General features: G+C 44.8%; 1 protein-coding gene across 5 annotated transcripts in view; it reads left to right on the top strand.

The window, feature by feature from the left end:
- Nucleotides 1–16,487, top strand: part of ENOX1 (ecto-NOX disulfide-thiol exchanger 1) — a 336,022-nt gene that overhangs the window by 262,165 nt on the left and 57,370 nt on the right. For all 5 annotated transcript variants that reach the window (XM_069601258.1, XM_069601259.1, XM_069601255.1 and 2 more), the window contains 2 exons: nt 1,625–1,732; nt 5,594–5,650. In XM_069601258.1, the coding sequence (XP_069457359.1) occupies nt 1,625–1,732; nt 5,594–5,650 (165 nt within the window). The remainder of the gene's footprint in view (nt 1–1,624; nt 1,733–5,593; nt 5,651–16,487) is intronic.

Below are 16,487 nucleotides of genomic sequence, written 5' to 3'. Positions count from 1 at the left end.
GCAGGCCAGGTGAGCCTCTGCGTGAGTTACAGTTGATGGGGGCAAGGACCGCTCAAGCTTCCAGCAATGCCTTCCGTGCCTTGCTTCCAAATAGCAGTGCAGGCCATAGCTGAGTGTTTTGACAGCTTATATCAGCAGTTTTCTCAGCTGATATATTGATTGCAGTTTGGACCTGAGTCCTGCTGATCTAATAAAATATCACCGTCATAACAGAGAAAGTAAAAGTCTTGTTTGTGGTCCCAGCCACCTGGCGAAGCGGCTTTACAGAGCTACTCTAAAGCTAGCTGTAGGGTCTGATGTAAACTGATGTAACCTTGGGCATGGACTAATTATTTTCAGTGTTTTTAGTTTTGTTTTTTTTTTTAATGTAATCTCTTCAGTTATCAATGTTCTCGTTTCTTACCATGATTCTGCATGTCAGGCTGGTTTATTTTGCTTCCTTGGTTCTTGTCACAACAAACATTTGGAACAATGGACTAAAGGGTTTAAAACAACAGACAAGTTACAGCTCAAGGAAACAGATCTTTTATTAGACAGATAGTCCCCAAGACACGGCAGCAGGCCAACCGTAAAGGAGTCATAGTCCTCTCCCAAGACCTCCTGTCTTCCCCCTTTTTATACTTCCTGTCTCCTCCTTTGGTTGTGCCCTGTGCAAAACAGGGCTTGTACCCACCACCAGTCAATGGAAGGGAATGCAAATAGGCATAGGCTCAAGGCTGATTGGAGAAGGCAGTGGCACCCCACTCCAGTACTCTTGCCTGGAAAATCCCATGGACAGAGGAGCCTGGTGGGCTGCAGTCTGTGGGGTCGCTAAGAGTCAGACACGACTGAGCGACTTCACTTTGACTTTTCACTTTCATGCATTGGAGAAGGAAATGGCAGCCCATTCCAGTGTTCTTGCCTGGAGAATCCCAGGGACGGGGGAGCCTGGTGGGCTGCCATCTATGGGGTCGCACAGAGTCAGACACAACTGAAGCGACTTAGCAGCAGCAGCAAGGCTGATTGACAATCGCAAGTTATTCTGACAATCGCAGCAGGTTCTGTTGTGTATGTCATCATAATTGAGTCTGTTACAATCAGATGCATATATGTGTAGAATATTCATGAACCCTTAATGGGCTCCTAGCTGCCTAAGGTTACTAGAGGAGGCCCCTGTGGTTAGTTTGTATCCCCTGTGTGCTAGGGCACATGTTCAGGAGGTGGAAAAGTCTCCCTGGTTATTTTGCAGCAGGTCTCTGAGCTCTCCTGGGTGCCTCTGGGATGGGGTTTAGAGATCAGCTTGCATCCTTTCTGGCTAGGGCACCCCTGGTTGCTCATGCCTAACTTCCTACCTAACATGCATTATTTTTATAAATGTGCATCTGTTCAAAGGGAAACAAAGGTGCCCTCACAGATACTGACACAAGTATTGTGCATCAGTGTCACCAGCAGCCTGAGGCTGTGGCCTTAACTGCATGCTCATTACCCTATGTGAAATGCACATTTTAAAAAGTCAGCTGAAGTCCAGCTTACACTTTAAGGCATGTACAAAATTTTTTCTTGTGTTTTGGAATGGATGTTCTGATTATCTTACAATATTCCAGTTGGCCTGCTATCTTATCGTAAACATCCTTTAATTTCACAGCAATTGCTGACCATCCAGGAGGAGTTGAACAACAAAAAGTCAGAACTGGAGCAAGCAAAGGAAGAGCAGTCACACACGCAAGCATTACTCAAAGTCCTCCAGGAACAAGTAAGTGAAAGCCACAGCTCCGACCCGCGAATCAGTTCAAACACAGACACACGCTTCCCTGTGTTTGACACATGCGCAAACACTGGAGGAAGTTACTCTCTAGTAGGATTAGCCTGGACCATCCCAACCTCCCAGCTTTGCTGCCTGGGATTTTTAATCTTATCTCCAGCATCTCTGTTCTCACTTTGGTACCTCTTAGGCCATTCAAGCCTTCCAGCGATCTGTGAAACTGTCTTCCAGAAGACAGATGAATTTTGATTAATTTTTAAAACATTGGCAATGCAGATAAATTTCAGAGCAAGCAGCCAGTTTCATCTTAAATCTAATCATGAGGAAAATGAGTTTAGCATAGCCCATGGTCCTCCTGCAGACATCTGAATAAAAAAGGCTGATTCATAGCAACATTAAAAAAAAAAAAAAAAACCCACAAAACTCTCCCCTATGCATCAGGGCACTTATCTAGCCAGGGTGAGTAACAGACCTTTTATACGAAGTTTGTAAATCTGATCATTTCATCCTGGCTTTCTCTGATACTAAAGTGTGGCCTGACATTGATAAGTGGATTTGAAAGTATTGTCTTACAGCAGGGTAAGATGGATTGCTTGGCAGCTGAGTGAAATCTAAGCCCCGTTATCTACACAGGAGAAGCCAGGCAAGTTCCTGAAATACTTTCCTATTTCTGGCCTTTACAGGCTGCCCATGAAGCAATGAATGGCAAATGGAAGGGGGAAAAAAATCACATGTAGTAGCCCCAACCCTTTGGGGGTAGTCAAATTTAGATTGCTTTAAAATTTTCACTTACCATGATATATGAGGAGGTCCTTTGTACAATCACTTCAAAAGTGATTTTTAAAAAAAAAAAACTATGAAGTTGGGGAAGTATGACCCTAGTCCACTGTGACTCAGTCACTGTACAAATGATTTTTTAATGGTTTGAAATCAAGAAAATATATTTTCAGTCACTTTCTTCTAAAAGTATCAGTGAATTGTGAGAGAACCTTGAAGGTATTGGATAGTTTATAAGCTTTTTAGCGTTGGAGGAAAATCCTTTCTTAAACTAATCATTATCTTTATGTGATTAACACAGATTTGGTAGCATAGACTGAGTCTGACTGTGTATGGTTTTGGAGAAGTTAGATTGATCCGGGAAATCCTGATGACTAAATTCACAGTGACCTGCTGTCTAAGAGACCTGCAGTCTTTCTTCCCTTCTGTTCTTTCTTCCTTTGCATTATGAAAAAGCTTCCAACAAACTGGAGCAGATTTGGTCCAGATTTGCCCCTGATCAAACATACATGTCCCTGAGCTTTGTTGTTTTGTGTTTTCTCTCCCTGTCTCTTTGATTTACTGGGATGAGGAGGGGTGAATTCCTCTGCCTCTAAAGGACTCCAATCCTTTATGTTGATTTGAAGTCCAAACCCCAGTCATAGAAATAGACGCTAAGTTTTGCAGGTCACATTGCTATATCCTTGTCATGACACGCGTTTTTAAAGAGCAGTGAGCACATAAGCTTCGGTGAAGCATCACGCTTCATTCTCCATTCCTTAAAAAAAAAAAAAAAAAAAGATAATTGGGTAATGTGCGAGAGATTCAGAACAACTAAAATCATTGAAGACCCAGGAAGTATGACTGGAGAGGAAGCATTTTAAAATCTGCTGTGCTAATGGGATGGCTCTTTTTCAAGCAAAGGCCCCGAGAATACAGAAGTCTAAGAAGGCCCGTTGGCTGCTGTTCTCCCAAGAGCCCCTCAGCTGGTGCCCCCATTGGTCATCTTAGAGATGAGAGCAGGCAGTGGACATGTTCTTTCTGTCCCCGTAGAGCCACCACCCACCCACCTACACACACACGTACAGTTAGAAACACATCCACCTCTGCATGGGTTTCCCTGGTGGCTCAGATGGTAAAGAATCCGCCTGCAATGCGGGAGACCCGGCTTCAATCCCTGGGTTGGGAAGATCCTCTGGAGAAGGGCATGGCAACCCACTGCAGTATTCTTGCTTGGAGATCCCAAGGACAGAGGAGCCTGGCGGGCTATGGTCCACGAGGTCGCAAAGAGTTGGACACGACTGAGCGACTAACACTCACTTTTTGACACCCTCTTCTTAAGCCCAGGTGTCCTCAGACATGTTGCCAACCTCTCCATCTCGAGGTGAGCAGCAGCTCCAGAGGGGACAGGGGGTAGGCTGGTGAGGGCGGAGAGGCCAGCCCACCACCCCAGGCAAGGAGGACACGTGTGGATCCCACAGCAGAGAGCAGGCAAATGGGGAGTGAGATCTCACGCGCACACACACACAGGGCAGAGTGGAGTAACACTAAGCAGGACAATGGAATTTATTCAAGCAGAAGGAGAGCGATGGGTGTGTTTGTGCTGGGAAACATGTGAAGGTGGGACAGGGCTTTAAATAGAGTCCATTCCTTCCGCTGAAAAAAACAGCAAAACCGTCTTCAGAGCCAGCCCCGCTCTTAACTCCCGGAAGCATGAGTTGCAAGGCGGGATGAGCAGCCAGGGAGATGGTGAGGGCCGCCCATGGAAAGAAAACTCTCAGGTCGGAAAGCAGGGGTTTTGAAGTCCCTTCGTGCCCTCAGACCAGCTGGTCTTCCTGTTGCCGAGGTGCACTTGGCTTCCCGCGTTTCGCACACGTTGCCTGCGCTCCCTCATCCTTGTTGTGTGCGGAAACATCCGTGCTGCCACCCTGAGGACCCCTGGACAGAATGTCTCTTTCTCAAGCGTGATGATGTGGAAGTGAGCCTTCTTCGGCTCCACGGGTCCGGATCCACAGTCAGCTGCCCCCTCCTCAGCCCCTTCACGTCGCCATGGCTTTGGCAGAGCCCCGCTCTTGGCTTGGAGAGCAGGTGGCTTTCTTGCTGAGAGTTTGAGATCGCCTTGCAGAAACCAAAGAAGCTTTCCTGCTGACACGTACACAGAGCCCAAAAGAACCAACATCTGAGTCAAACATGGTGGTGAAACATTTATTTTCTTTCAGACTTCAAGCATTTATATCGCACCGTGAGTACTTTATTTTAGGCATTAAAAAAAGAGTGCTGAAGATGCTGCTTCCTAAGTGCAATAAGCCAGGAAGAAATACCAGCAAACAGCTTCAAGGCTGCTCACCTTTGCCCTTGTTCTCTGTCTCCACATGTTTGCTTCAAGTCAGGCTGGAATAAAAATGCCAATTAAAGGTTTCCAGGAAATCTCCTGATAACTGATTACTCCTAAGCCTTCTGAGAGAGAATGGAGAGAAGGGCATTTTCAGATGTGCACTGTTAAAAATCTCAGCTTTTCTTCTAATGCCTCGGTGACCAAGGAGATGAAGTCCCATTTCTTCCTTTCCAAAAAGCAGCAAAGCATCTTCCTGTAGGCCTCCAGAAACCACGTCAGTCATTCGAATAGGTTCCCTAGGAGGACGCGTACAGTAGTGCTGCAGCGCATTAAAACAAGTGAAAATACATCACTCTCGAATAATCATTAGTATAACATCATTTAGCTGGCGGCAACTTGCAAACATTGCCGGGTTTAAATTAATAGCAATACAACGAGGAAATGAAATCATTTATTTTTCTTAAGAACCAATTTTATACATTTTATGCCTATGAAACTGCTTTCTAATCTTATTATTTAAAAAGAATGGCCAAGGCCCATTTATTTTTTTTGCCAGCCATCAAGTTTCATAAAATATTGGCCTCAAACTGGTTTCAATAAGACTCGTTAGAATTACGTGTTCCTTCTGTTTTTTTTCTTGGAAGTTTTCTGAAGCGTAGCTTCAGATAAATCAGGGTTAACAGGATGATATGCACTTAATAGATATGCTTGCTTATTCATTTGGGTTTTTGTTTTGTTTCTTTTTTTCTTTAAACCTGCAGTTGAAGGGTACCAAGGAGTTGGTCGAGACCAATGGCCACGGCCACGAGGACACAAATGTAGGTACCCCGAATCTGATATTTGCTTTTCTTGCTTGGTGTTGATTAAATGCTCATGAGAAGGTGGCACTTTGTAACACAAAGGAAGTGAGAAACCCTACCTCTCAGTAGCTTATCAAGATGACCAATGCGTGGTTTGGCAATAAAATAGGGTAAGTACTATTAGCTTAGGTTACCAAATGTCAACGTAGAAGTACTTGAGCTAATCTCTGTCATAAAAGTTCCAATCTCAATGAATTCATTCGAGCCCTTTATGTTTTCAAAGCTGTAAACTAATGTGGTGTTGGGATGGCAAATGGAATGAGACCCAGCAGGATAATAAGTTGTGTATTGCATGTGTGTTTGTTAGGTTTGCGTGGCAGTGAAGATGGTAGTGAAATGATTGTGATAGCCATCACAGTGAAATGCTTGCTGTGCTGAAGAGGGTTCAAAGCAAACTCCTTCTCCCAGAAAAATCCCTGAATGTGTACCTCCCTCTGTCTCTGACCCAGATCAGTAGCATGGTGCATCCTTACTCTTGAGAGAGGCTAATGGTACCCGATCCCACTTGGCACCCAGCTTCTTCTCCCTATTAGTCAAGTACTCTCTTTACCTTGTAAGTTCTTTAGTCTCAGATGAAACAGTACACCGTGTAGATCCTTGTCTCTCCACGTTTGATGATTTTGTTTGTGCCTTTTCTGAAATCTCTTTGATGTCTGTCTGTATCTGACTGGCCTCATCACAGAAAATGCTTACTGAGCAGTTCTTTTCACGTAACACAGAGTCAGACATGGTAATGAATGCCTGATTAAGTTGGAGCTGAGAGAAATTACACGTCTCGTGTTCACTCTTGTTTTAATTATATGCAGCGGAGAGCCTGACATTCGGCGTACCAAAGAATCCCTCTGGATAACTTGTTACTCCCAAACAGATACTTGACATGTGATGCTTATGAGAACCTACTGTGTGCGTGGGGCTCTGCTCAGTGCAGGAGGGGTGGTCACAAAGAAATATAAGGCTTGCCATCTGCCCTCAAAAGACTACAACAAAAGACTGATGAGCTAAGGAACACGTGGGCAGGCAACACACAAGATGAGGCACATGGACAGGAAGGTGAGGTGGATGTGATGTGATGCGGTTTGAAATCCGGACTTTGCTGCTTACTCGCTGTGTCAGCTTAACCTGTTCCTAAACCCCTCTGAGCTTCATTTGCGAAATTATCTACAAAACCTACCTCAAAAACCCATAATGATATAATAAGCTAAGGCACATGGGAACCTTAAGATGTCGTTGTTATCCATAATGGATAATCAGGAACGACCTCCTGGAAAGTTAGGGAAGGAAGCCATTTACCCGGAGCTCTCCACAGGCAATGCCTAAGCAGCATTTGTCTTCACTCTCCAGTGTTTGATTACTCCATCTCTACCTGAAAACCCTTTGTCAGGATCCTGTCTTCCAGGGACACATTGCTGCTCTGTTTCAAAATTTTTGCATGCACCGCTGCCGCCCTCCCCAGAGTCAGCCCCTCCATGCCTTTCAAGGAAGCTGCTGTCTAATCCAATAAGCCAGGCAAAGTGGCAGTGTGCCTCAACCTCCTGATCTGTAAAATGGGGTGATAGCACCTCCCTCTCCTTCCTTAAGGTTTACTGTGGGAAGCAAGTGGGATACTTGATATGGAACCACTCAGTAATTGTGAGGTTCTAACTGCGTAGGATGTTGTTAAGATTATGAACTCATCTGCTGATGGAATTAAATTGGATGATGCATGGAAAGATAGGCCTGACACAATGTCTAGTCTGTAAGCTCTTTCTTACGAAATGTCTAAAGACATTTATTATTGAATGGAAAAAGTGAAAAGAGATCATCTTTAAGGTCTGATGTCCTCTCTAAAGGAAAGTTTTAATGTTTAAAAATACCTCTCTAGGTACTTCCCTGGCAGTCCAGTGGTTAACACTCTGCGCTTCCAATACAGGGGGTGCGTGTTTGATCCCTAGTCAGGGAATTAAGATCCCACATGCCATGAGGCATGGCCAAAAAATAAAAAATTATGAAAAAAAATTTTTTTAACCTCTCTAGAATCCATGACACATGCTTTGTAATCAACCACCATTGAGAGATGTTATTTGCACAGGCCGAGTAGGAGGAAGGAGCAGGACCTTGCCGGGAGGAGGCAGAGGGGGAGAGATTTGCAGACAGATGGAGCCTGGTAGCAATAGCTTGTCTTCTCTGTCACTGGGCAGAGGGCTAGGCTGGTTTCTGTAACTGTAAAAATCGCCTATTTATTCAGGTGCTTCCCTGTAGGTGGATTGTTCCCTTGCCTTTCTCTTTTCTGCCATGCTGTCTCCTTTAGGCAGCTTCCCCAGCGCCTCTTTCAGGCTGCGGTACAAGATGAGAAACAAAAAGTAGTTATTTGGGCCCCACATTCAGAGCACTGGCAAAATAGTTTAAGATTTTTTTTTTTTTTTAATATGTGTGTCATCTGAACTTTTCACCCTGTGGTCAAACTGAGATTTGCATACACTTTGATCACTAGCCATGTGACCAGAACCAGTGATTTGACCTCTTAGAACTTCACCTTCCTCGTCTAGAAGTGACCTATGCAAAACACTATATATAAACACCCGGCCCAGAGTACCTTCTCAACAGGTATCAATTCCCTTTTCATGCATCAGTATCAGCAGTATTTAATACAGTAGGCAGTGCTTTGACACACTGAATTTTAATGCAGATCATGAGGTTTAAAGCTTCTGGCCCAGAGGTTATTGACTAAGGCATATAGATTTTTTTTTTCAACCATCATTATTCACATACAAGGACAAGAACTTTGTACATTTATCATTTATTAATAATATATGGTGGACTGGCACTGGCTTTGCTGGGTATCCTTGTGAGATTAATAGTTGGCTCCTTAAAACAATATATTTTATTAGAAAAGGAGCTTTGTATTAAACTGGAAAATTACAGAAAAGAATACAAAGGTAGGTAGTGAGGCTTCCCTGGTGGCTCAGTGGGAAAGAATCTGCCTGCCAAGCAGGAAACGGGGGTTCAGTCTGTGGGTTGGGAAGATCCCCTGGAGAAGGAGATGGCAACCCACTTCTGTATTCTTGTCTGGGGAATCCCATGGACAGAGGAGCCTGGTGGACTGCAGTCCATGGGGTCGAAAAAGAGACACGAGAGAGTGACTAAACAACATACAGAGGTAGAGAAAAGGATCTCATTACTCAGAAATAGTCACTATCAGTATTTTATTTTCGTTCTTCTCAGTCACGTGCATGTATATGACCAGAGGGGGAAAACCATTAAGAAAAAGAAGAAATAAATATGATTTCATAGTGTCTTCTGTTTTATACCTTTCTGATTTCTCATTATACCATGAATATTTTTCATGTCAACAAATGTTCCTCAAAAGCATGGTTCTTAATGGCTATAGAATGGAGACATGAACTAATTGAACCGCATGCCTAATGTGTTAGGCTTTTAACTTCTCATTTTTTTTTTAACATTATAAAAAATGCCATGATTTACACGCCCATAAATCTTGGTCTGCATTGCTCCTGTTTGTTTCTGGAGGATTCTGTACATTAAGAACTGTGTTGCAAAGTCTGGCAGGGCAATTCGGACCTCATGGAACTGCTGGGCGTTCAGAATGTTAGGGTGGGAGCTTCCCTGGTGGCTCAGGGGTAAAGAATCTGCCTGCCAGTGTGAGAGACATGGGTTCGGTCCCTGGTCCGGGAAGATCCCACATACTGCAGGGCAACTAAGCACAACTGTTGAGCCTGTGCTCCAGGGCCCAGGAGCTGCAACTGCTGAGGCCCTGGTAGCCTGGAGTCCGCACGCCGCAACTAGAGAGTAGGCCCCCCCCCCCACTTGCTGCAACTGGGTAAAAGCTGAGCAGCAATGAAGACCCAGCACAGCCAAAACTAACGAAATAAATAACATTATTTTTTTTTAATAGAAAGAATATTAGCTTGGCAGGTGCACACAGATCATATCCATCAGTCATCCTAAAGGGATCCGCTCAAAGATGCGTGGAATCTCGTATGGCCAGTTTAACCTCAAGAGCCAAGCTCATGGGGCACTGGTTGCTTGAAGAATCAGCAGTCACTTATACTCTTTCTGTCGTTCTCGTGTCTTCTGGAGCAACGACAGTATCTGACCGACACCTCCTTCAGTATTGTTGAAGCCCCCAAGCAGAGGCACCCTTGCAAAGCCCACCCTTGTCCCACGCACAAGACCTTCTGTAGGCTCGTGCCCACAAGAAAAAAGACTCTGACAACTAATCTACAAGCATTAGCGCCAGAAACAGATCGATTGCCAAGGCCTTTTCTCTAAGAGGACTGTGTTTGGGATTTGAAATAGGTTTTTCCCTATATTTGAAACTGGATTTGTATAAGTACACTGAAGTTTAAAACTAGCCTTTAGCACAGATCCTTTAGAGATTTCAGTTATTCCAGAACCAATTTTCTTTCCTAAAAGCCCAAGCTATGATTTTTTTTTTCCTCTCAGCTCTCTCTTAATTCCTAGGATTGCTGAATAACTAACCTGGTCCCAGCTCGTTATATCTAACAGATACTAAAATCTCACTTTAAAAATAGAATCTCAAATTAAATTATTACTATTAGTTTATTGAATTAAAAGAATTTAATATCTGCCCTCATCTTGCATCTTTTTTAACAACCTTCCTCCCAAATGCCTCCCAGAGGTATCCCATCATCAGCTATGATCCCTACGTACATACGTTTGGTGGAAGGGTCAAGAGAGAGAGAAAGGCTGTCAGAGTAAGAGGGATTGAATAAAGTGGCTACTTAAGCCAGCAATGTATACAGAACAATTTATTCTTAAGGTGCTCCATGAATTTTGTTTTGTTTTTGTTTGGCCACACCACACAGCTTGTGGGATCTCTGTTCCCTGACCAGGGATAGAACCTGCGCCCCCTACTTTGGACGCACAGGGTCTTAACCACTGCACAGCCAGAGGAGTCCCTTCCCATGAATTTTTTTTCTCCTCCCTCTTTGTGTCTGCTCCAGCCAAGCTGCTGCTCCCAACCTCTGTTTGCCTACTTCAGGCTCACACGCTGGAGATAGAGAAATCACTGGCAGTCTGCAAAGAGTTTGAATTTGTGGTGTTGAAGGTTACCACCATCAAGTGGAATACCTTTCCCATCCCAAAAACTAAAAGACACAAAAGAGAAAAGATTTTTCAGCTTTTCACGTTGCGTCTACAAGAAAGTGAATCCTCAATGTGTCCAAGTAAAGATGTGAGGCGTGTCTGAAAGAGCTGCTGTGTGAAGGACGTTCTTCAGGTTTGCATGTCCCAGCAGACAGCCACTGTTCACCAGGTATTCTAATGGTGTGGACTGCGTGGCGGAGTCCTGCTAGTGCTGAGTCCTGGGCCCAGGTTCAGGGAGTGCTCTCATCTTTCAGGTGCATAAGCATGAGAGAGAAAACATACATACTGCTGTATTAAACAAGGCAAAAGAGAAAGAAAAAACCCACGGGAAACTGGGACCCTAGTCTCAAAGGGCAGAGACAACTCGGGCTCTGCCCTTTCCTCCCATAACAACTTCCCGCCCGCTCTTGGCGGGCCCTGCTCTTGAACTGGAAGAGGAGAAGAGAAGACAGGAAGGAACCCCTCAGCCCCCCTTCCACCCCATTCCACAGGCTCCGCGGGCGGGAGCTGGGGCACCAGCCCAGGGAGCGTGTGCCTGGCAGACCCCAGCGGAGAGACTGCAGACAGACATCACGGTCCTTCCAGCGCCTGTGTGTCCTTCTTCTCACCCTGCGCTGTGCAGAGTCCCTCAGTTTGTGTTCCAACACAGGCTTCCATCCCTTTAAAAAAAATTATTGTAGTGTAGTTGGTTTCCTAACATTGTGTTAGTTTCAGGAGTACAACAAACTGACTCAGTTATCCATATACATGTCTTCATTCTCTTTTAGATTCCTTTCTCATATAGGTCATCAGAAAACACTGAGTAGAGTTCCCTGTACTGTATGGTATATCCTTGTTGGTTATCCATCTTATATATGTTGGTATGTACGTTCAGGCCTCCCCAGCGGGGTCAGTGGTAAAAGAATCTGCCTGGCAGTGCAGGAGATGCTGGCGACATGGGTTTGATCCCTGGGTTGGGAAGATCCCCTGGAGGAGGAGATGGCAACCCACTCCAGGATTCTTGCCTGGAGAATCCCATGGACAGAGGAGCCTGGAGGGCTCCACTCCATGGGGTTGCAAAAGAGTCAGACGTGATTGAGCACGGGCATGATGTATATTCATCCGAAGCTCCTGATTTATACCCACCGTGTTTTCCCTTTGATAACCCGTAAGTTTGTTTTCAATATCTGTAAGTCCACTTCTGTTTTGGAAATAAGTTCATTTGTGTCATTTTTTAATGAAAAAATTAGATTTCCCCATATGAGTGATCATATTATGTTTGTCTCTTTGTCTGACTTCACCTTCCACCCCTTTTTGACTCAGTAAATCAAGTGTTCATTGAAGGAGGCAGGAGAGTGTGGAGGTTAGGAGCAGAGCTGGGTGCCAAGCAGCCTGGCTTTAGTCCTGGTTCTGTCATTTACTGTCTGGTAGACCCTGAGCCATACATGGCGCCCTGCACTGCCATTTAATTCACGTGGAAAATGAAGGTACTGATCGCAGCTACCTTGCAGGGTTCCTGTGAGCAGTGCTGAGCAGTGCTGATGTGGCCAGGAAGTACTGGCTGTTAGTACTGCCCCATCCTTCCACGCGCCAGGTGTGATGCTGGGTTCTGGAGATCCATCGGTGACTGCTATAGACCTGGTTCCTGCCCTGCTTGGAGCTGATGCTGTCATCATACCCTGCTCTTACCAAAACTCCCTTTCTCTCTGTCTCATTCCATCAAGACTCACTCTCCACCTTCAGGTCGACTGTCGTTGTTCAGTCGCTCAGTCATGTCTCTTTGTGACCCCATGGACTGCAGCACACCAGGCTTCCCTGTCCTTCGCCTTCTCCTGAAACTTCCTTAAACTCATGTCCATTGAGTCGGTGATGCCGTCCAACTGTCTCGTCATCTGTCGTCCCCTTCTCCTCCTGCCTTCGGGTTGATATCGCGGTGCAAATAATGAACGGGCTTGAGGTAGCTAGTTGGCATGTTTTCATAAACTCTCTGGAGATAAGACCTTTCTTGGAAGGATTGGATCCGTGGGGAGGAGACTCTGGTGGGCATAGGGCACCATGCATGAGTATATAGGGGGCTTTGAAAGCCCTGAAAAGCTCAACTGGAAAATCAGTAGCCACTTTGTCTTCCTTCAGGGAGAAATGGGCCCACAGCTGTAGCTGCCTGAGGTCACCCTTGCTCTGGACGTGCGTGCATGCTAAGTTGCTTCACTTATGTCCGACTCTTTGCAACTCTATGAACCACAGCCGACCAGACCCCTCTGTCCATGGAATTCTCCAGGCAAGAATACTGGAGTGGGTTGCCAGGCCCTTCCTCCAGGGGTTCTTCCCAACCCAGGAATCAAACCCACATCTCTCATGTGTCCTGTATTGGCAGGCGGGTTCTTTACCACTGGCGCCACTGGGAAACCTAATATTTCCTTTATCCTACAAGATACGTCCCTTTTCACATATTAAATGTTCACAGCCAAAATCCAGCCCCTTCCTCCAGTCACAGCCTCTGTAACGTTGCTTTTCTCCTGCTGCTGCTAACTTCCCCACTGCAACCCACCTCTACTCTCCTGCCCATGTGCAGCTAGTTGATGATGTTTTGTTTTGGTGAATTAGCCTTCTGCCGTTCCATTTGCTGTGAAATCCAAAATTCCTTCTGAAAAAACCTACACCCATCCCAATCCAGCCCTCTTGGAAAGAATTGATGGTGGGAGGAGACTCTATTTGTACACCCACTCCCCAACACCTGCAGAGCTCCAGGGAAGGATGAGAAAGGGAGCTGCTGTCAGGATAGACCGAAGCTGACTTCAGGGTTTGCGCTTTTGTTTCTGGCAAACACTCGAGATATCTCCTTACCAGGACCCTTCCTGCCAAGTATGCCCTGCATTTCTGCAGATGGAGCTGGGGCTGCAGTTGGTCCTTTTTGTCAGGGACAGGAGCTCTGAGGACCTGCCTGGCCATTAGAGGATTTGGAGCATGTAATAGGATTGGTGGTGGTGGTGGTCAGTCATTAGGTGGTGTCCGACTCTTTGCGACCCCCTGGATTGCAACACACGCAAGGCCTCCCTGTCCCTCACTATCTCCCAGAGTTTGCCCAGGTTTGTGTCCATTGAATCGGTGATGCCATCCAACCATCTCATCCTCTGCCGCCTTCTTCTCCTTTTGCCTTCAATCTTTCCCAGCATCAGAGTCTTTTCCAATGAGTCAGCTCTAATAGGATTGGCACATGCTTAATAAAGCCGACAGGTTGGATTTGGAGAAGTGAAAACACCTTTTCCCCCAGGTCAAGTTAGAAACAGCCAAAGGAGATATAAATTTCAGTACTAAGTGAAATAGTCTGATAGACATGATAGTTTTATACCTGATGCCAAGATCTGAAACCAAAGTTTCCATTTTGGAAACAAATACTCTTCCCCCAAAAGGTTAATGATAATCCTATGTGATGTAGAAGCAAAAGCAATTGTTTAGAATGAAAGGTTAGTAACTTTTATAGATCCAGTATACACACACGCAAATGTTAACTTAAAAGAGCATTTCTTTTTGTGGAAAATGTGGAAAGTGCAAGAAAATACAGAGAATACAACCACCTGCAACCGTACGACTCAGAAATGAGCATTCACACTTCTTTGTGTTTCCTTCAGCTGTGTTCGTGTTCACACATACACACTTTTACCAGGTTTACAGTTTACCATATGGGCAGTTTTACAGCCTACATTTATTTTTCATGGTGAATCATGAGAATTCTCCCATGTTATCAAAGAGATTTTCTTAATGTGACATTTCTATGTTTTTAATTCATTATACTTTTAATTGGAGGACAATTGTTTTACAACACGGTGTTAGTTTTTGCTATACAACAACATGAGTCAGCCATAGGTATACACAGGCCCCCTCCCTTGTGAGCCTCCCTCCCACCTCCCTCCCCTCTAGGTTGTCACAGAGCGCCAGTTTTGAGTTCCCTGAGTCACACACCAATTCCCACTGGTTGTGTCTTTTGCACATGGTGATACACACCTTTCAGCGCTGCTCTCTCAGCTTGTCCCCCCCTCCTTCCCCACTGTGTCCGCAAGTCTCTTCCCTGTGTCTGCGTCTCCACTGCTGCCCTGCAGATGCCCATCAGCATCATCTTCCTCAGTTCAGTTCAGTCACTCAGTCATGTCCGACACTTTTCAGCCTCATGGACTGCAGGTCTCCCTGTCTTTCACCAACTCCCGGAGTTCACTCAAACTCATGTCCATCGAGTCGGTGATGCCATCCAGCCATCTCATCCTCTGTCATCCCCTTCTCCTGCCTTCAATCTTTCCCAGCATCAGGGTCTTTCAGATGAGTCAGTTCTTTGCATCAGGTGGCCAAACTCAGCTTCAGCATCAGTCCTTCCAATGAATATTCAGGACTGATCTCCTTTAGGATGGACTAGTTGGATCTCCTTGCTGTCTAAGGGACTCTCAAGAGTCTTCTCCAACACCACAGTTCAAAAGCATCAATTCTTTGGTGCTCATCTTTCTTTATAGTTCAATTCTCATACCATACAGGACTACTGGAAAAACCATAGGTTTGACTAGATAGACCTTTGTTGGCAAACTAATACCTCTGCTTTCTAGAGATATCTAGATTCCATATATGTGTGTTAATACATGACACTTGATTTTCTCTTTCTGACTTTAAATGACTGCTTAAATACTTCATGCATAGGTGTCCTGTGTCCTGTAGGTTACTTAATGTGTCTGCCATGGGACTTTAAAATGCTTTTTGTCTTTGCTGTCATAGATAGTGTGCAGTGACTAATCTTTAACAATGCATTAGTTAATTCGTCCACCATTTAAGCACTTTTGAAATGGGGAAGCTTTTCCACTTAATTGGGATTTAGTGATAGATCCCTTATGATTATACAGTACAAATGACAAATAGATTCAAGGGATTAGATCTGATAGACAGAGTGCCTGAAGAACTATGGACAGAGGTTCATGACATTGTACAGGAGGCAGTGATCAAGACTATCCCCAAGAAAAAGAAATGCAAAAAGGCAAAATGGTTGTGTGAGGAGGCCTTACATATAGCTATGAAAAGAAGAGAAGCGAAAGGCAAAGGAGAAAAGGAAAGATACATCGATTTGTATGGAGAGTTCCAAACAATAGCAAGGAGAGATAAGAAAGCCTTCCTCAGTGATCAGTGCAAATAGAGGAAAACAATAGAATGGGAAAGACTGGAGATCTCTTCAATAAAATTAGAGATACCAAGGGAACATTACATGCCAAGATGGGTACCATAAAGGACAGAAATGGTATGGACCTAACAGAAGCAGAAGATGTTAAGAGTTGGCAAGAATACACAAAAGAACTATACAAAAAAGATCTTCACGACCCAAATAATCACGATGGTGTGATCACTCACCTAGAGCCAGACATCCTGGAATGTGAAGTCAAGTGGCCCTTAGGAAGCATCACTACGAACAAAGCTAGTGGAAGTGATGGAATTCCTGCGGAGCTAATTCAAATCCTAAAAGATGATGATGTGAAAGTGCTGCACTCAATATGCCAGCAAATTTGGAAAACTCAGCAGTGGCCACAGGAATGGAAAAGGTCAATTTTCATTCCAATCCCAAAGAAGGGCAATGCCAAAGAATGTTCAGACTACCACACAATTGCACCCATCTCACACGCTAGCAAAAGAATGCTCAAAATTCTCCAAGCCAGGCTTCAACAGTAGGTGAACCATGAACTTC

Source organism: Ovis canadensis, chromosome 10 (assembly GCF_042477335.2).
Source record: "Ovis canadensis isolate MfBH-ARS-UI-01 breed Bighorn chromosome 10, ARS-UI_OviCan_v2, whole genome shotgun sequence".
NCBI lineage: Eukaryota > Metazoa > Chordata > Mammalia > Artiodactyla > Bovidae > Ovis > Ovis canadensis.
Note: the sequence above shows the minus strand (reverse complement) of the source record. Positions and strands in the feature narration are given on the sequence as shown.